Source organism: Lactuca sativa, chromosome 8 (genome assembly GCF_002870075.4).
Source record: "Lactuca sativa cultivar Salinas chromosome 8, Lsat_Salinas_v11, whole genome shotgun sequence".
NCBI classification, from domain to species: domain Eukaryota; kingdom Viridiplantae; phylum Streptophyta; class Magnoliopsida; order Asterales; family Asteraceae; genus Lactuca; species Lactuca sativa.
In genome coordinates, this window is record NC_056630.2 from 44,991,213 (window position 1) to 45,017,964 (window position 26,752).

At 37.5% G+C, this 26,752-nt stretch overlaps 1 protein-coding gene across 1 annotated transcript; it reads left to right on the plus strand.

Moving 5' to 3' along the window:
* The first annotated feature begins 22,471 nt into the window (after positions 1-22,471).
* LOC111884813 (protein PAT1 homolog 2) lies at positions 22,472-26,071 on the plus strand. The gene is made up of 5 exons (XM_023881114.3): positions 22,472-22,824; positions 23,228-23,373; positions 23,540-23,596; positions 23,680-23,755; positions 23,857-26,071. The coding sequence occupies exons 1-5, from the start codon at positions 22,770-22,772 to the stop codon at positions 25,797-25,799; spliced, it is 2,277 nt and encodes a 758-aa protein (XP_023736882.2). The 5' UTR covers positions 22,472-22,769; the 3' UTR covers positions 25,800-26,071.
* Positions 26,072-26,752: the final 681 nt, after the last annotated feature.

Genomic DNA, 26,752 nt, shown 5'->3' on the forward strand with positions numbered 1-26,752 from the left:
GCCCGGATCTATTGCCTTTTTGAAGATACTTTGCATGAAAACCCTAGATCTAGCCTTTATTATGCTTTTTGAGCCATTTTATCTTCATGGATGCATATGGGCACGTAAAGATAGAATCTTTACGTGCTAATCGAGTTAAGGGAGTCCAGATCTATAAGTTTTATACATTGGATTCAAGCAGAATCGAGTTTAGAAATGCTGCATGCAAGCGACTCGGCGAGTCGAGTCGCGAGTCCCCGATTTTCCCTTTTTGAGTGATGCCGAGTGGGACCAGTGGGTGGTAGAGTGGACTCAGCGAGTTTGAGGTCAGACTCAGTAATGGAGGGACTCGGCGAGTTGTTCATACAACTCGGCGAGTCCAAGGCAATCTTCTTAGCTCGAAGAACAACTCGTCGAGTAGTTCATACGACTCGGCGAGTCGGATGCAGATTGCCTGAAGTTTTAGATTCGAAAGGGAACTCGTCGAGTTGATGCCATACTCGACGAGTAGCAGCGAGTAGGGTTGAGAAGTGAGAATAGGGACTAGGCGAGTTGGCGGCCCAACTCGGCGAGTCAGGTCAACTGTGGGTTGACTTTGACTAGGAGAGTTGACTTTGACCAGGAGAGTTGACTTTGATCAGGAGAGTTGACTTTGACCAAGGGTAAAAGAGTCATTTTACCCCAGTGTAGTGATTTGCATTAATTGAGTGTGTTTATGGACTTGTAGCCGGGGAGATACCGGAGCAGCAGCAGATAGCTTCTAGAGCCATACACACAACAGCCAGTTCACGAGGTGAGTTTCCTTCCAGTAGGAACGGGTCTACGGCCACAATGCCGACCCGTTTAGTTAGTAGCAGTTCCGGACTTCAGTCCGAAGTAGTAGTTCAGTATGCTTGATGTCTCCGTGATTCAAGCCCGTTGTGTGTTATATGTTCCGGACTACAGTCCGATGCAGAATGCAGTATATGTGTTTATGTTAGTTGATATGTGTTACGCCATGCTATGATGAGTAGTTCCGGACTTCGGTCCGATGCAGTCAATTCCGGACTTCGGTCCGATGCAGTCAGTTCCGGACTTCGGTCCGATGCAGTGGGCATGGCCCAATATGTGTTTTATATGTATTGTATGGTATGTGGTAGTTTGGGGGAGCTCACTAAGCTTCGTGCTTACAGTTTCAGTTTTGGTTTCAGGTACTTCCGCAAGCAAAGGGAAGAGCTCGGGATGATGGCATCGCACACACCACAGCTTCAGTTTTTATCCTGGGAGTTGATTTAGTTTCTTGATTTTGATATGTTACAGTTATGATACAGTTTTCCTCACGGTATTTTTACTATGGTTGAGATACATAGTGTGTGGTTTATGATATGATACTCAGATTTATGGTTTTTGGTTATATTGAAAAATGAAATTTTTGGGTCGTATTTTTGGGTCGTTTCACCAAGTTATTAATAAATCCCGTGTGTTTCAATTAATTCCCCAAAATTAGGGTTTCATGGCATTAGGGTTTTCCAAACCCTAATTAGGGTTTCCAACTCAATACTATTCCATCAATTAATTTGTTGGGCTTTTAGATCAAATAGGGCTTTATTGGGCCTATTAAGCCCACTAGAATATTATTAAGCACATTAGGGTTTTATTAGGTCCATTAGAGTCCATTAGGGCTTACAAGGCCCATTAGGGTTTACAAGCACCCTAAACGAATCAAACTCACTAAGCAAGCACACCGCCACCCGACACGGCGGCCGGTGGCGGCAGCCACCACCCTACGGTGGTGGTTAGGGCTTCTTTCTCATTATTCCAATCGGTTACAAAGTTACAACATAATATCTAGCACACACACACACACACACACACTACATCACGCTCTTAGAAAATAAAAACACCCACATACCACCACCTAGCGGCGGCAGGCAGTGGTCAATGGTGGCAACCTTGGATTTCCGACCACCCAAAAAAATCACGCCCACAACAAATATCAAAATATACTCTAGCCACCACCTGACGACTCATGGCGGCGGTGGCAGCAAGGTTGGCAGCAATGACGACGGTCTGGACCAACACCGAGAGAGGAGCGATTGGAACCGACACAATCTCGACGGAATAGCCTCGTAGTGGCGGCACAGGACTGAGGTCGCTCGGAGATAAATACAACCACCCACCTCACGGTGGTGTACGGAGAAGGCAACGACACTGGAAGGCGGCACAGCAACATCTAACAGCGGTATTAATCTCGTTCATCGTCGAAGCCTCAAGAGCTCGTCGGTGGTCTCACTAGTCGAAACACGAGTGTGAAGGGGTGGTGGTTCACGTCTTCAACTGAAGCAAAACCACAACAGAGTGGGTGTGGCGGATGAGCTTCACGTGGAGATTGAAGAAGGAGAGAAGAAGAAGGGCGGAGGTTCGATGTTCTCTTGGCGACCGCTAGGTGATCGGAATGACATTATGGCGGCGCCGGTCGGAGGGGATATAGGGTAGAGAGATGGCGATTGTTGAGAGATGCTAGGGTTAGGGTACCAGAATGGGTGACGGGTTTATATACCCGGTCCCCTTAACTACTCTCCATAATACCATCTTTAGTCCCTCCATTCCCTTTTTCTTTACCCTTTCTACCCTAGCCTTGGAAATCTTCTTCAAATTAAATATGGTAATTACCATTCAAACCCTTAGAATCAAAATCCTTTACACCTTAGGTACAAAATTTACTATATAGCCCCCAATATCTTAATTATGACATAATCAACCCTCCCACCTCATTTCTTTTTAAATTAAATTCAAATAATTACCATAGAGCCCCTGTCTTCATAAATATTCATAGAATGAGTCCCAAACTTACGCTTTTAACCCCCGACTTCTAAAAATGTGGCAATTAACTCCTTGAACCCAACACTCTGTATATATAATTATTTATTTTTAGGGCTATTAACCATTCATTAATTAATTTATTTATTTAATAAATAAACGGGGATTTACATGAAGGTCTGTTGGATCTCATACACACAGATGTGTGTGGGCCCTTCAGATCAACCACAAGGGATGCTAATCGATTCTATGTGACTTTCGCTGACGATTATAGCAGATATGGTTACATATACTTGATCAAACATAAGTTAGAAACCTTTGAAAAGTTCAAAGAGTTTAAGCATGAAGTCGAAAATCAATTGGGCAGAAAGATCAAGATACTTAGATCCGATAGAGGCGCGGAGTATCTTAGTACCGAGTTCAACGACTATCTGAAAGAATGTGGGATAGTCTCACAATTGACTCCTCCTAGGACACCACAGTTAAATGGTGTAGCTGAGAGGCGTAATCGAACCTTGTTAGACATGGTTCGTTCTATGATGAGTCGTGCCTCGCTTCCTATTCACTTATGGGGGTATGCCTTAGAGACAGCCGCCCACATCTTCAATCTTGTCCCTACAAAGAAGGTTGCCAAAACACCTCACGAAATGTGGACAGGGAAAGTTCCCTCGTTAGCACATATTAAAGTCTGGGGTTGTGAAGCTTTCGTAAGACGAGAGACTCACGACAAGCTAGCAGCTAGAAGTGAGAAATGTGTTTTCATTGGTTACCCAAAGCAATCTTTTGGATATTTGTTCTATAGACCTAGTGAAAACGTGGTGTTTGTAGCTCGAAGAGGAGTCTTTCTGGAAAGAGAGCTCATATTCAAAGAGGACAGTGGGAGTACCATTGACCTTGAAGAGATTCAAGAGTCAACCAATGAAGGAACCTTATATGACACTAGCACTCAACCAGAGGAAACAGTTCCTGTTGAACCGGTTGATAAATCATTACCTCTTCGAATATCCACTGGGGTGAGTGTGCCACCTGAGCTGTATGGTTTTCATATTACTTCAGATGGTGACACGTTCATAAGTGACAGAACACTGGTAAACTTAGATGAACCAGTCACTTATAAGGAAGCAATGGCAGGCCCAGAGGCTTCTAAGTGGAAAGAGGCAATGGACAGCGAGATTAAGTCCATGTATGACAACCAAGTTTGGAATTTGGTTGATAGTGCACCAGGTCGGAAGACAGTTGGGTGCAAATGGATCTTCAAGAAGAAGACATACATGGATGGGAATGTGCATACGTTCAAGGCTCGACTGGTTGCAAAAGGTTTCACTCAAACCCCAGGGGTTGACTATGATGAGACTTTTTTGCTGGTGGCTAAGATTAAATCTATTAGGATATTGCTCGCCATAGCTGCCTTTCATGACTATGAAATTTGGCATATGGATGTCAAGACTGCCTTCCTTAACGGGAAGTTGGCTGAGATGTTTACATGAGTCAGCCAAAGGGTTTTGTTGATGCAAAGTTTCCCAAAAGAGTATGCAAGCTTGAGAAATCCATTTATGGATTGAAACAAGCATCTCGCAGCTGGAATCTTTGCTTCCATGAGAAAGTCAAAGAGTTTGGTTTCTCTAGAAGTGAAGATGAGTTTTGTGTGTATATGAAGGCTAGTGGGAGTATAGTAACTTTTCTGGTGTTATATGTCGATGACATATTACTCATTGGTAATGACGTTCCAACCTTGAATGAAGTTAAGTCTTGGCTTGGAAAGTGTTTTGCCATGAAAGACCTAGGAGAAGCTGCCTATATTCTTGGGATTAGAATATTGAGAGATAGAAAGAAGAGACTAATTGGACTTAGTCAGAGCACATACTTGGATAAGGTACTAAAGAGGTTTAGTATGGAAAATTCCAAGAAGGGAGAGCTACCTATCCAGAGCAATACCAAATTGAGTAAGACTCAATGCCTGAGTACAGATGAGGAAATAGATGACATGAGTCATGTACCTTATGCTTCCGCTGTCGGATCGATCATGTACGCTATGACATGTACTCACCCTGATGTGGCATTTGCTTTGAGCATGGTCAGTCGCTATTAGGGAAACCCAGGTAGAGCTCATTGGATAGCCGTGAAGAATATACTCAAGTATTTGCGAAGAACGAAGGACTGGGTCCTTGTACTTGGTGGCAATGATACTTTGAGAGTAGATGGTTACAGTGATGCCAACTTTCAGACGGATAGAGATAATTTCCGTTCTCAGTCAGGCTGGGTATTCTTATTAAATGGAGGAGCAGTTACTTGGAAGAGTTCCAAGCAAGATACGGTGGCTGATTCTACTTGTGAATCAGAGTACATAGCAACAAGTGAAGCGTCGAAAGAAGTAGCTTGGTTGAGGAACTTCATCAGGGATCTTGGAGTTGTTCCAACCATCCAAGAGCCTATGGAACTGTTCTGCGATAATGAAGGAGCGGTTGCCTTGACAAAGGAACCGAGAGATCATGGTAAAACCAGACATAACGACAGAAAGTACCATTTCATCAGACATAGAGTAGAAGAAGGCCATCTTATAGTGAAGAGGGTGTCATCTGAAGATAACCCAGCAGATCCCCTCATAAAGGGTCTGAGTAGGGATAAGCATATTCAGCATGCTCGAAGCATAGGACTGAAAGATGATATTAGTTTTAGTAGTTAGATTAGTTTTCTGAAACTTGTAACAAAGTAAATGTAATTGACTTTTGGTGATTAAATAATAAAGTATTATTTATAAGTTTGGGTTCTACCTTTTGTCAATTGTTTATTATTGTGTTTCATTTTTTGCATGTTTTACTTCCCGAATAATAAGATTATTCAAACTCCACAGTCGCTCGTACTTTTGGAAGTAAGTAGTGAATCAAGACTATCATGAACTGGATTGTAGATTGTCTAAGGATAGACATAGCAATGTATTTGCTGCAACGTTCATGAGTACTCAGAAATTGAGATTTGAGTATTGGAAAAACCCTCGCTCAGAGTATTACTTCATGGAATTCATCACGAGTAATACTAAGACGATAATATCTTATAATCTTGAAACAGAGATATATGAGTTGTGATTTTCAAGTCGGCTATGCATTGGTGATACGAAAACGCATCAGTAACTTGGTGTTATAAAATGTATTATCATGTATGGTATGATGAGTAAAAGATACAAGCATATGAGTCAATGTTTATTCGTTCCTTTTTGCCCTAGCGGGAAAAGCGATATCTGTGGGCCACTTGATGATTTGGTGTTGACTTGTGTGTTGGGCCCAGCCAGGACTAAATTGATGTGTTCAATTAGAAGTCCTACATCATCACAAATCAGGAATCAGGAAACATAGATTCTGGACAAAGAGGTTGATTGCATTCCATGTCTTTTGTCTAGGGATATCTAGCAGAACGAAGGATTATATGATCACTTATCTTAGGACACGTAACTGACTGGGTCAAAGTTCGGCAGCAGCTTTTTGGAAGCTACAATTTGCTGATCAAATTTAGAAGGCATACTAGCAATTATAGTTACAGACTTATCCAAGTGGGAGACTGTTGGATTAGGTGTCTTAGCCCATAACTATAATTGGTATGTACTTGAATTGATAGCAGCACAGTCCTTTTGGGTTGCCCTCAAACCTAGCAACCAGACAAGGAAATTATGAAAGGAGAGATATTAATTTATTATAAGATTAATAAATTAATATATAAATGAATTTATTAATATGTTAAAAGATTAATATATTAATAAGAAATCATTTTGTTTAATTAATTGTTAGCCATAAATTAATTAGAATTAATTTTGGGGTTAAAATAATTGATTATAAGGTGCAGGGACTAGTTTGCAATTATCTAATAGTTGAGTGGAAGGCTCTAGAACCCCCTTGGATAAGGGTGGACGAAATCTTTAGGGGAAACCCTAATAATTTCGTCCATAGGGGCTTGGATAAGACCCTTGGGTTTGCTTAGGCCCTAAGCAAAGGATAACTAGGGTTTCCCCTAAACCCTAGATCCCTCAGCTATATAAGGAGCCTCCTGGTTCATGTTTTGGTCACTCTTTTCTTTTGAAGAAACCCTAAGGGCCGAAATTTTGCATACTCCCTCTGCCCTCTCTCCTCTACTTTCCTTCTTGCTAGTTTGGGTGTGATTCCATCAGAGGCATTACACTTGTGGTGCTAAGCTTCCAAGAAGATCAAGATCAAGATCAAGGGAATTATCAATTGTTTACTATAACAATTGAAAGGTATGTAATTACTAAACCCTAGGTTGTAAATTTCGATTATAGCCTCTCTCCTCTAGGGTTCTTGTTTTGCAATTCAAAGTTGTATGTTCAATAGATAAAACATAGATCCAAAGTAGGTTGCATGTGAACTTAGGAATTGTTTTCTAGTTTATTTGTTTTACCTAAAACCCATCAGGGTCAACATGGACTGTTGACTTGAGTGTTAACTTCTGTTGACTTTAGGGATTGGTCAATATAGAGTTATGGGGACCATGGAGGGGTAAAATGGTCTTTTACCCATTCTAAGAGTTAGAGAGAGAAAATAAATTAGTATATTTAGAGTCGTGATTTAAGTGTTAATTAGAGATAATTATCCTATGTGTTAGGCGGAGGCTAGTTCGAGATTCGTGTACGAGGTTATTTGCTTTCTTGCTTACGAGGTGAGTCTTCTCACTATACTTACCTATAATGGTAATCTTTGTGTGACCAAAGGGTCTTATGTGCTTATATTGAGTATTGTGAAATCCCGCATTATGTCTTTGTGATTTATGTTGTGTATTATCTTGAGCTTACTTAGTTAGGACCAGAGGGTCCACCCGAGTTGTGGGACTGGAGAGTCCCACTGAGACACATTGACAGGAGGGTCTTATTTAAGCATATCCACGAGAGGCTAATGAGATATGTGTGGTATTTTGGGGAACTCACTAAGCTTCGTGCTTACCATGTTATGTGTTATATGCTTCAGGAACTTCTCAGGATCACAGGAAGTCACCGGCTTGATTGTACACACAAGAGTTGGAGATATGTTTGGAGGATCCTGGATTGTGTTTTAAACAATTAACGAATATGTGTTTTTTTATAACTTGATTTGGGGGATTTTTTGATTGTGTTAATGAAATTAATGTGATTTTTAAATGAAAATTTTGTTTGGAAATTCTCAGTGTTAAAAGTTGGTATCAGAGCCTTGGTTTGAGGGATTCGGATATACATTCGGGTGTGTCTGGATTCAAACTGGGGATTTGAGAAAAATTTTCAAAAGAAATGATTTTTCCAAAATGAGAAAGAGTTTAAGAGAAAAACGAGTTGGAGCAGTGTGTATAATCAACCAGAGCCCGAACGGTGATTTCCCAAAATACCCTTACTCATTTGATTTATGAGATATTTATGAGATGTTAGAGATGCATGCTAGATGATAGGCTAGGTATTTCATATTTAGGGCTAGAGTTGCCTGATTTGTGATGTCTTAGCCTAGGAGTTGTTGCTATCTGTTGTTGCCTTGAGTATGTGATGAGTAGGAGTATCTAGCAGGAATCACTTAGAAGGAGTTCTGAGTCGAGGGATAATCTAGGAGAGGTACTTAGATGAGCATATGAGGGATCTACTGAGAGAGTAGTATGTTATTCGTGAGTAGTAGAGTACATGTGAATTGGGATCCTAGGAGGACTTGGGGTGACTACAGGTTGGTGTGGAAGGTAGTATTGGGCCCGTACTACTAAAAACACCAGATCTGTACCAGGAATCAGGCGGTATAATTCTCCCCCACTTGTCTTAGACTTCGTCCTCGAAGTCTGCAGCATCGAGAAACAACTTTGAGTAGTGCTCCCTCATCTCCTCCTCGGGCTCCCAAGTCCACTCTGAACCCTTGCGGTGCTGCCACTGCACCTTCACCAGCTCAACCTTCTTGCTCCTCAGCTCCTTCGTCTTCTTTTCAATAATAGCTACGGGTCTCTCGATGTAATTCGAGTTGTCATCAACCTGAATGTCCTCTAGAGGCACAACCGTCGAGTCATCCACTAAGCACTTCCGTAGCTGAGAAACATGGAAAGTGTTGTGGATCTGGCTGAGCTTTGCTAGAAGATCCAACTGGTACGCCACCTTGCCCACCCGGGCCATAACCCTGAAAGGGTCGATGTACCTGGGGCCCAGCTTGCCCTGCTTCTTGAACCATACGACACCTTTCCAAGGTGACACTTTCAGGAGGACCATGTCACCCACCTTAAACTCCAGTCTGAACACCGCTTTTCGGCATAACTCTTCTGTCGACTTTGAGCAGTCTGAAGCCTGCTCCGGACCTGTTGGATCCTCTTTGTAGTCTTGAGTACTACTTCAATACTCCCCATGACTCTCTGACCAACCTCGCCCCAACATATTGGGGTCCTACAATTCCTCCCGTAGAGCATCTTGAAGGGAGGTCGGTCTATGTTGGTGTGGTAACTGTTCTTATACAAAACTTCCGCTAACAGAAGATATGTATCCCAACTGCCACTGAAATCCAAGACACATGCACGTAGCATTTCCTCGAGAGTTTATATCGTACTCTCGGTCTGTCCATCCGTCTGAGGGTGGAAAGCGGTAATGGAGTGGAGACGAGTACCTATCTTGTCGTGAAACTGATTCCAAAATCTAGAAGTGAAACAGACATCTCAGTCTGACACTACCGAGACAGGCACTCCATGTCATGATACTATGTCACACACGTAAATCTCGGCCAGCTTCTCAGCCGATATACTCTACTGGATCGGGATAAAATGAGCACTCTTGGTCAATCGATCCACGATGACCCATATTGAATCCAATCCATGTGTGGTCCTGGGAAGCTTGGTGATGAAATCCATGGTGATATCCTCCTATTTACACACGTGAAAAACGGAGCTCGTATGTGAAAGATATGGACGAAGCTTAGTCCATACTCTTCGAGCGCAGCAAATTCGATACAGTTTTGTAAATCTGAGATAAAGTGAGAATTAGCCGACGGGATCTAAATGAAAGTTGTAGTACTCGTAAATACCAACGCGTGGATATAAAGAACGTCGATAATAGATCTCGTATGTGAAAGATATGGATGAAACTTAGTCCCTACTCTTCGATCGCGATAAATTCGATACAGTTTTGCAAATCGGAGATAGAATGAGAATTAGCCGACGATGTCTAAATGAAAGTTGTAGTACTCGTAAATACCAACATGTGGATATAAAGAACATAGAAAACGGGGCTCATACGCGGAAGATACGGACGATGCTTAGGGGCTACTCTACGATAAAATCTCTATAAATAAAGGATGAATCCTTCATAATTTCTTCACACCATAACCTTTCTTTATCTCTCTAACTTCTCTATAGCCTCCTTAAACCCCTCCCAAGTCTAGGGAACCTCCCTAGCAAAAGAAGGAGGCCCCGGAGCGCCCGACAGCTCCGAGAAGAAAAGCTTTCGGCTTGGAAACGCTACTCCAGCGAAGCCCCGTTTTTTTAATAAAAACCTGTTGTAAGTGAGCTACGCCTACGCTATTTTTAATATAGCTTGTAATTAATTATAGTAACATTATTAGGACCTTAAAATAATTATTTTGGCTACTCTTATGAGTTATATAAGAGTGTTGTTCAACGCTTATATAATAGTAATAATAGCTAGACTATTAATTAGTCACGATTAACGTTAGACTAAATCCTAGCGGCATTGATACTAGGTTTTGTCGAAGGAAATTGTTTTAAGAGTAACAAAGCGTTGTCTGAGTTCGGAATCACCACCTTACCAAGTGAGTGCCTAGTTACTTTCATCTTACACATAGATATGAAGTATTTTATATAAATTACATGCTATGTGTGTATACTGTCTAAATACTTGCTATCTATGCTGGATGAAACGTTTTATACATGTTTTAAATGATCTAAACTGTATATGTATTTTATATCTACAAAATATGTTGGTAAAACATGGGTGGATTAGAGGTGAGATAAATGATGAGCGATGAAAGATGAGATAAATGATGAGCGATGAAAGATGAGATGAATGGTGAACAATGATATATGAGTGATAAAATATGGTGCAAAGCGATGAGCCAAAGCGATGAGCCAAAACGATGAGCCAAACGATGACCCAAGCGATGGCCCCGTCATCTAGTAGAGTATGGATGACAACCACAGACTATTCTAGACAGTCTAGTGGAACACTAGCAAGCTCGCAACCTGTAGGTGTTGTGAATGATGTGTTCACCCGGTGTACTATAAAAACCCATTGATAGGTATTACGAGTGGACTCTCTAAAACGATACCGTCAACAAACGAGATAAACCCTGACGACTATGCATACTTAGTGTCGATTCCTTAGGATACTCCTTAGGAATGAACGAATGAGGAATAGTTGGATCTTAAGGTAGATCCTTAAGAGTAAACACGATAATGGGGATGGGTAATTCAGTTGATTGCTTGATGTTTAACATAATTATATTATTTTGTGTACTCACTAGGTTTACCAACCTGACCCACTGAGTTTATTTATATCACAAGTGTTGATATGAAGTCACATTACATTGAGAGATTAAGGAGATATAAATCACTAGTGATAATGAATGTAAGTTCTATTTATGCTTATGTTTCTGTATTGACGATGCCATCCCAAATGTTTTAAAATGAATAAAAATACTTTTCTTTGGAAATGCTTTGATAATGTATTTATGATGTTTTACTGGGAACAAATTCCGCAACACTTTTATTTAAAATGTTACTCTGATTTTCAAACAAAGCATAAACAAAATCGGTCTTTTCTAGCCATGAAAAATGGGGATGTCACATCTATCTTGGCCGGATCGAACAGAATACCCTTCTGGTTGACAAGGTTCCCTAGAAACTGCACCCCGCACAACCAGAACTCACACTTGAAGAACTTTGCGAAAAGTCTCTCCCTCCTCAGTGTCTCTAGCACCTCCCTCAGGTGCTCCTCATGCTGCTCCAGAGTCTTGGAGTAAACCAAGATATTATCGATGAAGACTATCACAGATTGATCCAGCATCGGTCTGCACACACGGTTCATGAGGTCCATGAATGCGTCTAGAGCATTGGTGAGCCCAGACAGCATCACCATAAACTTATGGTGACCATAGCGAGTCCTAAAAGTTGTGTTCTGCACATCCTCGTTCCTGACTCACATCTGGTGATAACCCGATCGCAGATCAATCTTAGAGAACCAAGATGCACCCTGTAGCTGGTCAAACAAATCGTCAATCCTCGGGAGGGGATAACGGTTCTTCACTGTTACCTTATTTAACTCCCGCTAGTCTATGCACATCCGATGTGACCCATCCTTCTTCTTCACGAATAGGATGGGGGCTCCCCATGGTGAACTACTCGGCATGACAAATCCTTTGTATAACAGAGCTTGAAGCTGCGTAGACAACTCCTGCATCTCGGGATGAGCCAACCGATATGGCGCCTTGGCTATCAGAGCCGCACCAGGGACTAAGTCAATCCTGAACTCAACCTGTCTCTCCGGAGGTATCCCAGGCAAATCCTTCGGGAATACATTCGGGTACTCTCGCACAATTGGTACATCATCCACTTTCGCCTTACCCTTATCTCGGGTATCCATAACATAGGCAACATACCATGCGCAACCCTGCTAAAGGTAACGCCTCACTCTCGTTGTTGAACATACAGTTAGTCCACTCTGCAGCCTCTCTCCCTGAATCACTAACCCTCCCCCACTAGGAGTCCGAACTCTCATTAGCTGCTGCTCGCAGTCGATCACTGCCCCATGGGGCTCAACCAATCCATACACACTATAACTTTATTCCCTCGCAGGGGAATGGGGACCAAATCCACGGAAAACTGCTCGACGAACAATTGTAGTGTGCATCCCCGATGCACCCTCGCAACCTAAACGGTCCTATCATCTGCTGTCTCCACATCAAGTGGGCAATCCAGTTCCCCTGGATCCCCTACGAAACGCATATTGAGCGCGAGCAACACAAAAGACCGGGTAGCCGCCGAATCAAACAGTACCAAAGCTGATATACCGTTCACTAAGAACGATCTTATAACAAAACAAGTAAACATAAGCGATAATCAATACAAATAAAGATATAATGAGAGAATACACACCTGTCACAACATCGGGGGCCACACATTCCTCCTCTGCAATAAGATGAAAAGCCCTGCTCCTCGTCGTAGGCACCTTTATCCGACCCTGACGGCCATCTGTAATCCTCAACGTGGCAGGAGCGGGTGCAACCACCTGTCCTGCTGCTGCTAAACTCGGATATTGGAACTATTTATGGGTCAGGTTGGGAAACCTGGTGAGATACATATGGATTTCAATCCCACAATATTATTATGATAATATCCATTAACTATCAAACATGTAAAACCAACTGTTGCCAAACAATAGATCTCAAACTTACATACATATAACCCAATCATACCCATCCTATTACATGATTATCAGGAAGATAAACCATTTTAGAGTAAGGGTTTGACTACACTGCTATGGGCTTCCTTGGCCGGTGTAAGACATAAAGGCACTCGAGCCATCAGAGTATTTGATGAATATGTCCTATTTCATTTATGTATGTGGGTTATGAGCTCACACTAGTAACGTAATTCACAGAAATGTCCAAAATGGTCATGTGTTGTCATCTTACTTTGGGAGATGATCAGACATACCGTTACAGCTGCCTGATTTGGATCCACCATTTCTGGTCATCCAAAAAGGAATTATGACATCCCCAATTTTCTCAGCCAGAAAAGACCATTTTATTTATGCTTATTTTAAAAAAAGGTTTGTTTAATTCATAATTTGTCCCATAAAAGTATTTTCGAAAAAAAATGTTTTTCCATTGAATATTAAAACTTGGGATGACATAACTAATACAAAATATAAGCATAAACATAATCATTACATGTCTTACGTTAACTTATTGTATTAACGGTCTAAATCCTTAAATCTCTCAATGGATTATACATTCGTATCGCTACTTGTGATACAAAGAAACTGAGTGGGTCATGCTTGGGCCTGGTAAGCACATAGGGATTTCAACCCATAATATTATTATTATATTGTTTTAAGTATATATTAACATACCAAACATATTTAATGCCAATTACCCATTCCTGTTATTCTCACTCTTTGATCCTAAAAGGATAATCTCAATGGTCCTATCCTAAAGGATATTTGTAACAACGAGTAGACGATATTGCTTTAGGGATTCCTTAGCAATGCTTGTAAGGCAACCATGAGGGGATAGAGTACTCGAATGAATACACAATCCATACTCCTGAATAGTATGATTCATTAAAGCATACAAATTGTGAGTCTTCTAGTGTTCTAATGGACTATCTAGAAGACTCTGCTTGATGACTGCTCTTAATTAGGCATGGTATATCATCATTATATTTTCTTTGGTGTGGTCTCTCACCACTATTCTATCTCTGATATGGTCTCTCACCATTATATTATCTCTGGTATGGTCTCTCGCCATTATTCTATATTTGGCATAGTCTTTCATCATTATATTATCTCTAGTATGGTTTCTCATCACTATTCTATCTTTGGCATGGTCTCTCACCATTATATTATCTCTTTTCTCTCTCTATCCTTGTTACCCGATACAATATAAGTATAGTAAAAATACATATATAATTTATTGTGAGTAAAAATCATGATATGATCATTTAGCATGATTAGCAGGAACGTAGATAATAAGCACATAAGGCATCTAAGCAAATTAGTTACTTGATATCTATGTGTAAATTGAAAGTCACTATGCACTCACTTGATAAAAGTGGATGCCTCAGAATTTGAGCAAAATTTTGCCTTAATACTTTATCTTTTCCTATGACGTGACCTAGGTTCACGTTACTAAGTCTTAGTCTTATATTCTCGGCGACTAATGTTGTTTGGTATACAAAGTATATTGTTTGGATCATATTGAAGTAAGGAACAACCAAGTAGGATCTATCAAGTAAGGAACAACCAGGTAGGATCATATCGAATGTATGGTTCGTTTGGTATATAAAGTATATTGTTTGGAAATCCCACTTTAAACACCTCACTAAATCCAACCTTTACATCATCCATGTAAGTAGATCAATTAGTATAACGACTTGAAATTACTGATAAATCTTATTTATAGATTCATAATATTAACTATGCACATAAATATAAATTACACTAAAATAATGTTGAGTGTAATCTAACTTATAGAGATTTGCTATATAAAAGTCTGGAAATTGCACTGGCAGAACTACGACCTGCTAGCTACTAGATGCCGGTCTCCTGGGGACCTCAAGGTTTCATCGAAGACTTAAAACTAAGGAAAAATGGGGCTAAGGTAGCAAGAAATTCGAGAGAGAGAGAGAGAGAGAGAGAGAGAGAGAGATTGAGGAAAGGTGTGGAAATGATCTGATCCTCGGCTGCTATTTATATGAGAAAAAGGTAAAGTGCGCCGCACACCCGGTCGGCGCGCGCCGCACCAAGTTTCGGAAGACGACGTGTTGAAATCTCGTGGTGACATGTGTCACGATCTCGTGACATGTCAGAAGCGCACCGCGCCTGTTGTCTGTGCGCGCGGCTGCGAGCGAAAAATTATGTTTTCTTTAAAATTTCATATCTTATTCATACTAGCTCCATTTTCAATGTATTTTATATCCACACGTAGCTATCGACGAGATGTACGAATTTCATTTATACTCTATCGGCTAATTTTGATTTATTTTTAAAGTTATATTTTTAGCATACTTAGACTGTTAAACTCTATTAAAAATTCATAACTCTCGCGTACGACGTCCGTTCTCGACTGTCTTTATATCGACGAACTCCTATTAATGAGATATTCGATTCTCGTTTAGATTGTTTTTCCTAAAAATTGTCCGATTTTAATTTCAGTTTTTGTGTTGCATACTACTGCGCTGAAACTTCTAAAAATCATAACTTCCTTTTACGAAGTCAGATTTGGACGTTTTCTATATGCATGCTCTTGGTTTAACGAATACTACAACTTTCTTTTAGATTAATTAGGCTATTAAGCAATCTATGAAATATTCACTTTATGCGATATGCAAAGTCGTGTCGGTTTAATCGCAAAACTTCGAAGAAGCATAACTTCTTCACACGAAGTCGGATTTCAACGTTCTTTATATGTACAGAATCTTTGTCAAGTATATTATCTGTTTGCTTAAAGTCACATATAATAAATAACCTTCTAACAAAATGTCTTTTTTATCGCTAATTTTATTTTAATTGACTACCCGAATCTGCGGGCGTTACAAGAATATTATATTGTACTCTGGTACGTATTTCGTACCATCAACACTTGAAAGTGTCACAAAACAAAACTCTACTCACCATTCCTAACTTACACACACTTTTTGAATGAGTCTACCCAATATCAAAATTAATTGAACTAGGCATCTATAATAATTCTAATCTCATTAACGGGCAAAATTATTAGGCTCCCAATACCAACTGTGTTTAGGCAACATTATCATAAGCTAGTGTATATATTTAACATATAGTATTTAGGTATTAATATATTTTTATCTTTCTCTATAATAATACTTATATTATTATTATTATTATTATTATATCTTAACACTTAGAGAACCCTATTTGGTTAGCATATCATATATATTTCTAACACATATTCCAGACAATAAGCATATAGCTCACATATAAACTTTTCGACAAATATTTAATGCTTTGATTAATACTTATATTAAAATCATGTTTCTGAAAGGGACTATGCACTCACCTGACATGGGTGGATGACTGGTGATTTGGGCAAAGCTTCGGCTAACACATTAACTTTTCCCTTGACATGACCTAGGCATAATTAATATTGAGTCTTAGTTTAATATTCTTAGTGACTAATGATAGTCTAGATTCTTCACTAATCTCAATGTCTACATCAAGATCTATCAAGTAAAGAATAATCAGGTAAGATCATATCGGAGGTAGGGTCCATTTGGTATACAAAGTATATTGTTTGGAAATTTCATTTTAAACACCTCACTGGATTTAGCCTAGACATCATCCCCATAAATAGATCAATCAGTATTATAACATGGAATCACTAATAAATTGTATTTATAGATTCATAATAACGATTATGATTATAAATATAAGTTACACTTAAAGCAATATAAGTGTAGCTTAATTTATAAAGATTTTCCTGATAAAAGTCTAGAAATTGCACTGGCAGAACTCCAAATCGAGAGCCTTTACTTGTCGGGCTCTCAGAGACTCCAGGGCCTTGCTAGAATACCCTAATTGCTAAATAAATTCGATTTTTCGTAGAAGAAATCCACAATATCTGGTGGTGTGAGGGAATGCAATGAAGGTTGCCTGTTATTTATATGACGAATTTCTTGGAGGTGCACCGCGCCCAGACCAGGAGCGCGCGACACCCTAGCTCTAGTCGACCTCCCTCCTCGCGACACGTGGCATGCTCAGTTTGGTTCGACGTGGCTGGCTTCTAGAAGCGTGCTTCATGCCTATGCGCACAGGACGTTGACATGAAATTTTCAAAAAATTGTATCTTGTTCATACGAACTCCGTTGTTGATGTTTTTTATATCCACATGTAGCTATCGAAGAGATCCACAACTTTCATTTAGACTCCGTCGGATAATTCTCACCTTATTTTTAAAGTTATATTATTAACAGGTATAGACTGTTAAAGTCTGTATAAAAAACACAACTCTTTCATACGACATCCGTTCTCGACTGTCTTTATATTGACAGAATCATATCGACGAGATCTCCAACTCTCGTTTAGATTGTTTTACCTAACATTCAACCGATTAACATTTCAGTTTCTGTGTTGCACGCTACTATACCGAAACTTCGAAAAATCATAACTTCCTCATATGAAGTTAGATTTGGACATTTTCTATATGCACGTTCTTAGCTTAATGATTACTACGACTTTCATTTAGACTATTTAGGCTAATAAGCAACTTATCTCCGATGCATTTTTTATGACACACATAATCGTATTGGTTTAATCGAGAAACTTCAAAGAAACATAACTTCTTCATTTGAAGTTGGATTTAAACGCTCCTTATATCTACGTAATCCTCATTATGTCTATTACATCATTTGTTAAGATTATTTATCATAAATAATCTTCTATCAAAAGCGTTATTTTATCATTCAATGATAAATTCATTAAATAATCTTCTATTGAAAATCTTTTATGGAAAATCTTAAACATGCAAGTATAATTGACAATTAATAGTAGAAATTTGGAAACATGTTCATATAGGAAGTTGGCAACCATTGCAATAGTCGTATTATACAAGTGAAAATAGCCAAAGTTAAATAACTCAGAAAATGAAAAATATCATAAAAATGATAGAATAAATAATAAATGAAACTTTGTTTAAAAGTAAAATACTTCTATTCAATTTAAGCGAATGAGCTTTTTGCCTTGAGAAAACATGTTGCTTGGATGTCCCAAGAAGTTCTCATGAAAAACCATGTGATCCATTAATATGAAAACAATGATAAAACATGTTGCTTGGATGTCTCCAAGAAGTTCTCATGAAAAACCATGTGATCCATTAATATGAAAACAATGATGCTAAACGGAAGATAAATATTAAGTTTTTTAAAATAGCTTTTCACTAGACATGCTTTATCATTCACTGTGGATGAAAATGAAACTTATCACAATGTTTTAGTAAGTGCATCATGGCCTGTACAACACCCGACTACACTTCTAGCATATAGACATATGACTTCATTAAATATTTTCTCTAATGGTGTTAACATGAAGGATAAAACTTTATATAAAAGTTTCCATGGATGCATTTTGTTTTCTATTTCTTGGAAAACAAACACCTACATTTAATATGTATATGTATAAATTGCTTAAATAAATGAGATCCATAAAAGTGACCACATGATTTTGAAAAATGATGGGAAATGATTCCAACTTTTGGGCAATTTGTAAAAATAAGCACCATTATATATATATATATATATATATATATATATATATATATATATATTAGAAAAATAAATATACGTTATAGCTTCACCTAAACTTAATAGATATATATATATATATATATATATATATATATATATATATATATATATATTTGGAAAAAATGAATATACATTACATCTCCACCTAAGCTTAGGTACTAAATCTGTTGAAAATACGTTGTTTTATTATATAAAGATTGCGACTAGGGGCTTCACGATTAACACTTGGAGATGTAGATTCAGGATCGACGCAATAGTTTTGATAAAGAAGCAAGAATATTGGTTATTTTCAACATTCGTGACAGTGGAAAACAATAATGTTCGTTAGGGATGAAGTAATAAATGATAATGGATGAAATAAAACATGGATGGTAAAACGATAATGGAAGAAAAAAAATGTTATCATGGACGGTATATTACAAAGTGAAAACTAAACGAGGTATTTTTACTAGAGGTTTAGTACCTAAGCTTAGGTGAGATTTTAATGTATATTCCCTATCCTCATATATTTTTTATTTTAATAAATATATAATGTGTATTTTTCATTTGTGCCTAATAATTTTTAAATACTTTACATATTTTAGAAACAACTATTTTGAGATGTCTAATATTATTATTTCTTCAAAATAATGTTCTACTTAATATCTTTATATGATATCTATTCCACATTTGTTATATTTCTTTATTTATTTTTTAAGATTTACATATAAAACCAAATATTTTCTCTAAATTTTGGATTTGTTTATTTTTCGGACATGTTTTTGAAATTTTGAAATACATTTTTATTCAAAATCTAAAATCCTATATATCGGTTTTGGGTTTTGAGTTCAAAATGTAACTTTTTTGTGAGTTTTTGTGAGTATTTTAATGTGACTTAATGTTAATCTGAAATAAGTATGAAATTTCCCATTTAGAACATGGTTTCATTTTGGTAAAGGTAACATCCTCATTTTTGGGTAATTTTTTAAAACTTTATTTATAAATAAATAAACAAAAATAATAATCATAATAAATCAATAAATAAAATAATCAAACCAATAATAATTAAAATATTATATATATTGTGAATTGTAAATTTCAATTAAACTTTTATAATTAATTATCTCTATCAATTAACTTCTAAATAAATAGTTCCTAGTAATTGACCAACCTCTGAGCCAACTAACTATATTAAGGGCTATAAATGTTAGAACCATTGCTAGAGAAGGGCTAAAATGGCAAATGTAATGAATGACTAGGTTTTTTTGTTTTTTTTTTTTTTTAATTATGTCCATTAGTGTTCAAAATGTTAAAATAAGTAGTTAAGGATGTTAGTTGTCAATATCAATACTTGTTATCTCTCCCCTTTACCATTCGGAGTTAAAATAATTTTGAGATGAGAGGAAGAGATATACTAACGACTTAGAATGGATTTGAGGTGAAATTGAATAACAATTAAAGTATAGAAAATAAGGTTTTATTAGGAAGACATTGGAAGGTACAAACTCTTTCATGTTCTCCATAAATCCGATCTAGGGTTTGGGTGAAAACCCCAAATCCAAAAATCCTCATATAATGAATGTTTTGTTGTTGTTTCTAGTAACTTTTAGCTTATAGATCATAAAGTATACACTTTTGTTACTCATCCATGGCTTAATCTTCAAGTTGTAATGATTCTTGATGGCATCAAGCTATATCAATGGTGGATTTCAAATTCTAAGCTTCATATATATATATATATATATATATATATATATATATATATATATATCCAATATTGATTTGAAAACTTAAATGATGTTTTTGTAAAACTAAATTAAGGTTAAGGAATCCATAAACTAATTAGAAGTTACATACCAAAGGGCTTCTAGCCCAACGGTATCCGATGTTGCTCTTTCTCCTTGAGGTTGAGGGTTCAAGTCCCGTCGTGGACATATGTGGATTTAAGGTGTAGTTTAGGAATATGTTAGATTTGTTGTTTAAAAAAAAATTAGAAGTTACATTTATGGATTTGTTTGAAAGTTTTCACCTAATTTGATGTTTTTGCAACATTATGAAAGTTTATTCATAAAGTCAAAGTGAAGTTCAAGTAATGATGTTTTGATTTTAACAATGTGTAATTGAGTTCTGTTAGAAAATCGGGTGTTTTGATTGTTTGGATAAACTAAAAGTCATGATGCATTTTCAGATAAAAAATATTTCGATGATATGATTTTGAAATTCCAAAAATGACAAAATTATAATCTAAAATCACGTGCAAATTCTAAACTACATGTTGGGAAATACCACATGCTAATCTGACTTCATATGAATTAGATATGTATGTTTTAAAATGTTCACAAAATACAAAAAAAAAACTAAAAAATAGAAAATTTTCAGCTTGATATCCCAATTTGAGGGGACTATAAGTCAATGAATATAAAACAAAAATGACAAAATTATAGTCTAAAATCATGTACAATCTCTAAACTACAACTTAGGAAAAACTATATGTGAATCCGATCCCAAACGAATGAGATATACATGTTTTAAACTTTTCACATAAATCGATTCCGTTTCTTAAACATGGTTTATCTGGATCCAAAGGACCAAAACCCGGATATCCCGAAATCTGGATAAAGTCATTCTTTAAACCCAAAATTCGGACCGATTCTACATATTCTGGTTTAACGCTTCCGATTTTAGTTTCAGTCCGTTTTTATGATTTTAAACCTTAGCTCAAGTTAACACCTTGCATTGGCTTTGCCTTTTGTAATAAAAATGAAAATTGTATATTATTATATTTGATATTTTATTTATAATCCTCACTAATAAATAAAAAACTTTTTGCCACTTGTCAATTTCTTATACATTTGGACACGTATAATTTTGTGGTTAATTTTAAGAAATTAATTTCCACTTGTCATTTTATGGTAATTTTTGATTTTCTTAATTAACTATATAGTTTTTAGGTTGTAGAAAGTAATTAATGTGTCATTAATTTGTTTACTTATATTTTCAAATTTTGATATGTTTCCTTCTAACATATATAATTTAAAATTAACATGTTTTTTTTTAAAGTTCATTGTCATTTTAGGCAAATGGACTTTATAAAAAAAATAATCAAACTCAGTTGTTTTTTATTGACAAACTAAAAAAATGTTATATGGTCAATATAAAATTATTTTTCTATAGTTTATTTTAATAAATAAATTGAATTATTTATTTTTTCATCATTTTGTTTGTATATATATTTTGAAATTTTATTTTAAAAAATATTTAATGTTTACATTTTGATATTTAATGTTTTCTTTAAAAAAATATTTAAAGTTTATATTTTTTAATCAACCCGTGTAATACATTTGTAAAAATGAAAATTATATATTATTATATTTGATATAATGTCAATTATAAATCAAACAAATCTCCTCCGTTTATTAATAATATTTAATCATACCAACTCCAACCAGACGAATAAAAGAGTTATTATTTTTGTAATTTACAAATAATTTAAAAAAGGTTTAAAGACAAACATATTGCTTTTTAACACATGTTGCGTTGGCCGCATGTAACTTTTCAACATAAATAGTTAACACTAATAACTCGTGGACAATGGTTTAAAAAAAAAATTCAACTTTGAACCAAAAACGCAACAATTAAAATACTAGACTAAAAACATAAGATAAGTAATAATACAGGGACTGTTTTTGTAAATTACTCTAGAATAACTTTTAGGATACATTTTGTTAGGTTATGAAATGATTGCGTTCGGACCTTGATACCACTGGAAACAAATGCAGTCAAGAAGCTTCATTATAGAGTATTGAGGCGCAAGGTGTGCTAGATCAACGTCAACTGCAGACGCAACTTCACTCAATAACAACAATCTCCATGGCGCTCTTGTGAGCGGTGGATTCCTACTCTCCCTTATCCAATTCAATCCATTTCTCGCAAAACCACCGAACAAAGGAACCCCGAACACGGCGACCCTTTTTTCCTCTCCAAACCCTAATATTTCCCATTTCGAGTTGGCAAATCTTGTTGTGGACATGGAGAGATCTGATAGTAAAGACTGGAGTAGCATCAATAAGGGCTCTTCCTCAGGTGAAGCTATCTCTTTCTTGTATTCATAAGTTTTGTTGTTTATTGTTTGTTGGTCGGTGGTCGGTGTTTGATCGTGTTCGGTTTTAGGGTATTCGTTTAAATATAATTTTGATTTGAGGCGAAATTTCTTTGAATTCGTGTGTGATTGAGGTGATATCTCCGATGAAGGAATCTTTTATTTGAATGATTTACTAGTACCTACACCCCACACAAGTTCATATTTCGGTATCTGGATGTCGAACGTGTTACCATTTTTACCTGAGGAAGAAAACCAAAGAAGTTCATCGAGCAATAGAACAAATTATCATTGGTTTTATTGTGTGCAAGAGTCATTGTTCTTTCTTATTATTTCTGTTGTTTCAAGATTTTGTTTTCTGTGCCTGATTCATTCATTATTGTGCAGATGATAAACTCTTTGATGCTTCACAATATGCTTTTTTTGGTCGACCTACTACTGAGAAAGTTGAGTTTGGGTGCTTAGAAGAAGACGAAGATAATCCTTCAACTGGAGTTCCTGATGATGAATACCATTTATTTGACAGAGAAGAGGTATAATGTACATTGTGCATCTTCTGTTTTCACTTCACTCCATATTTATCTTCATTTCTTCTTCATAAATACAATAGTTTCAATTAACTTCATAAATTCAAATCCCTAAACTTGCAGTGATAAAACATCTCATCTTTCTAAATCTTACATCTTCTTTTTTCCACAGGAGCCAGTTGCAGGATCTCTATCGGATTTAGATGATCTGTCAACTATATTTTCAAAGGTATAGTTTTAATTTCAGTTTTTCACAATAAAGCTGTGAATTTTTTGAGCCAAATTAACTAAATTTCTTGTTTTGTTAAACAGTTAAACAGATCAGTAAGCGGACCTAGACATCCTGGAGTTATTGGTGATCGAGGGTCAGGATCTATTTCAAGAGAAAGTAAGTATCTATCAAACCTATTCAATAAATACTTTTGATCTTCATTGCTTTTGTAACTTTGTTCATGTTTTGCTATAAAAAAAAAATATACATATTTTCAGGTTCATCTGCTTCAGTAGACCTACCAGAGTGGCTAGACCAACACATCTCAGACACAGAAAGCAGCCATGGAAGCAGAAGATGGTCTTCACAATCTCATCTCCCTTCAGACCCTAAACCCTTATACAGAGCTTCATCATACCCTACAGAGCAACACCAATTCTTCACAGAACCCATACTCACACCAACCTCATCTCTCCCTTCATTTTCACCCGGGGCCCACAACAGTCTCCCCTCGCCACGTCATCGTTCCCATTCCCATTCCCATTCCCATTCCCAAATGCCCTTTTCAGACCTTAATCTCTCCCCTTTATCAAACACCTCTAGTCTTCACCTAACCAGTGTCCCACACGGGTCGCGTTTTGGCTCATCCCGAACCCACCCGGTCCACCCCGGGTTAACTCAGTACTCTCAAACACAAAACCAATGGGCTAACCAGGTGTTAGCCAACAATCTTCAACAAAAGCTGCTCTTGTCCCAATGTTTCATGTCCCCACATTCGCTTCGTCAGCATACATTCAACCCGTTTGCTCTTCAGCCATATTTATATGACACAAATATCCCTTCTCATTCATTAACTAAATATGGTCTGAATGACACAAGAGATCAAAGAAAGAGCAAACACAGTGGACGAATCTCAAGACAGGGTTCCGATAATACCAATCAGAAAAGTGAAAAGTGTCGGGTCAACTTCCGGTCAAAATACATGACCTCTGAAGAGATCGAGTCGATTCTCAACATGCAACATGCTGCAACTCATAGTAATGATCCGTATATAAACGATTACTATCACCAAGCCCGTTTAGCCAAGAAAGATACCCGGTCAAAAAACCGGTTCCACCCGGCCCATTTCAAAGATACTCCGGTCAGGTCACGTAACGGGTCCGGGTCCGGGTCCGGGTTAGGGTCAGGGTCAGATTCACAGCCTCAGATCACCATCGATTCACATGGAAGAATCTCATTCTCTCTCATCCGTAGACCACAACCCTTGTTTGAACCTGATAATCCTTCCAATGATGGTGAGAAAAGATCAGAGAAAACCCTAGAACAAGAACCGATGCTTGCAGCTCGAATCATGATCGAGGATGCCCTTTCTGTGCTTCTTGACATAGACGATATCGATCGTCTCCTCCAATCTCAGCCACAAGACGGTGGTTCTCCGGCGAGACAGAGGCGGCAGGTGCTCCTAGAAGGGCTGGCAGCAGCTCTCCAGTTGGTTGACCCGTTGGGGGTAAACGGGTCCGGGTTAGCCCCGAAAGATGACATGGTTTTCTTACGGGTAATTTCTCTTCCAAAAGGTCAAAAACTTATGTCTCGATACCTCAATCTTCTCTCTCCTACTTCCGATCTTGCAAGAATCGTATGCATGACGATATTCCGTCATTTGAGATTCTTATTCGGAGGGGTTCCTAATGAAACTGTCACTACACTTGCGAAAACTGTCGCGAGTTGTATAACTTCAATGGATTTGAATTCTCTGAGCGCGTGTTTGGCTGCGGTGGTGTGTTCGCCGGAGCAACCGCCGCTCCGGCCACTCGGGAGCCCTTCCGGCGACGGTGCGTCGGTGGTTTTGAAAGCGGTTCTGGAAAGGGCGACTCAGTTGTTGACCGGAGTCAACATGGGGATGCAGAATCCGACACTTTGGCAGGCTTCATTTGATGCGTTTTTTGGGCTTTTGACTAAATATTGTCTGAGCAAGTATGATAGTTTGGTGAATGCTATGTATGCACAGATTCCACCAACTACAGAGATTGTGTTTTCAGAAGCTGCAAAGGCCATTAGTAGAGAAATGCCTGTTGAGCTTCTTCGTGCTAGTCTTCCTCATACCGATGATCGTCAGAGGAAGATGTTGGTTGACTTTTCTCAGAGGTCAATGCATGTCGCCGGATTTAATGGACATAAGGGCGGCAGTGGACAGGTGGCGCCTGAATCCGTAAGAGGATAGATAATCCGGTGGTTAATGGCTATGCCGCCAGTTAAAGGTGGTTTTATGGAGCCTATGGTGGCCGAGTTTTATGGTTCTATCAACTTTAGATTATAAATACTGTGTGTGTGTGTGAGAGAGAGGGGGTGCTGTTGTTTCCCTGTAGGGTGAGGTTAAGGATAAATATTTGGTGGGAAAATGGGATTCAAATAAGTGTTTTATATTTCTGTTTTTTATGGGGATATTTGCATGTACAGTTTATGGAAGTTTGTTTGATTTTAGTTTTTAGTTCATGTATGTGTCTGTGATCGATGATAGAAGATCCAAGTTTACCAAGTTTAATCATGAAGAATGCATGTCATCTCATCCTCATGAAATTGATATTGTATTTGACTGTTTGTTAACTTGGACTCCATGTTTCTATGTTTATGAAGTTTTAGTTTCATTAGTATTTGTGATATTAGTGTTTTGTACTTAGACTTATAGTCTTGATATTAGCGTTTTGTGTTTTTGGTTTGAAGTATGGCATCAAATTATGAATAAGTATTTTTTAACATTGGGTTGTTTACCTAACGTGAGTTCTTACCAAAACTAACATGTCATCTCCGTACTTAACGTGAATTCTTATTATAAGGAACATGGACATCTCATGATGTAACGTGAACCTTATTTTGTTGCATTTTTAATATAAGTTTAATTAGACACAATGGAAAGGATTATATTTAATTTTTGCATAAACGAGCAACCTAATTTTAGGCATTAGAAATTACTCCAGATGCACTGAAAACATTAGAAACTTTTGATATTTTTTCTAATCATCTAACCGAATTACCTGATGAATTAAGAAAACAACTTTGCAAACATGTTATGCATGAACCAATAGTGTCTAGTCATATCATATGTTATGCATGAACCAATAGTGTCTAGTCATAACCAATAGTGTCTAGTCATATCATATGTTATGCATGAACCAA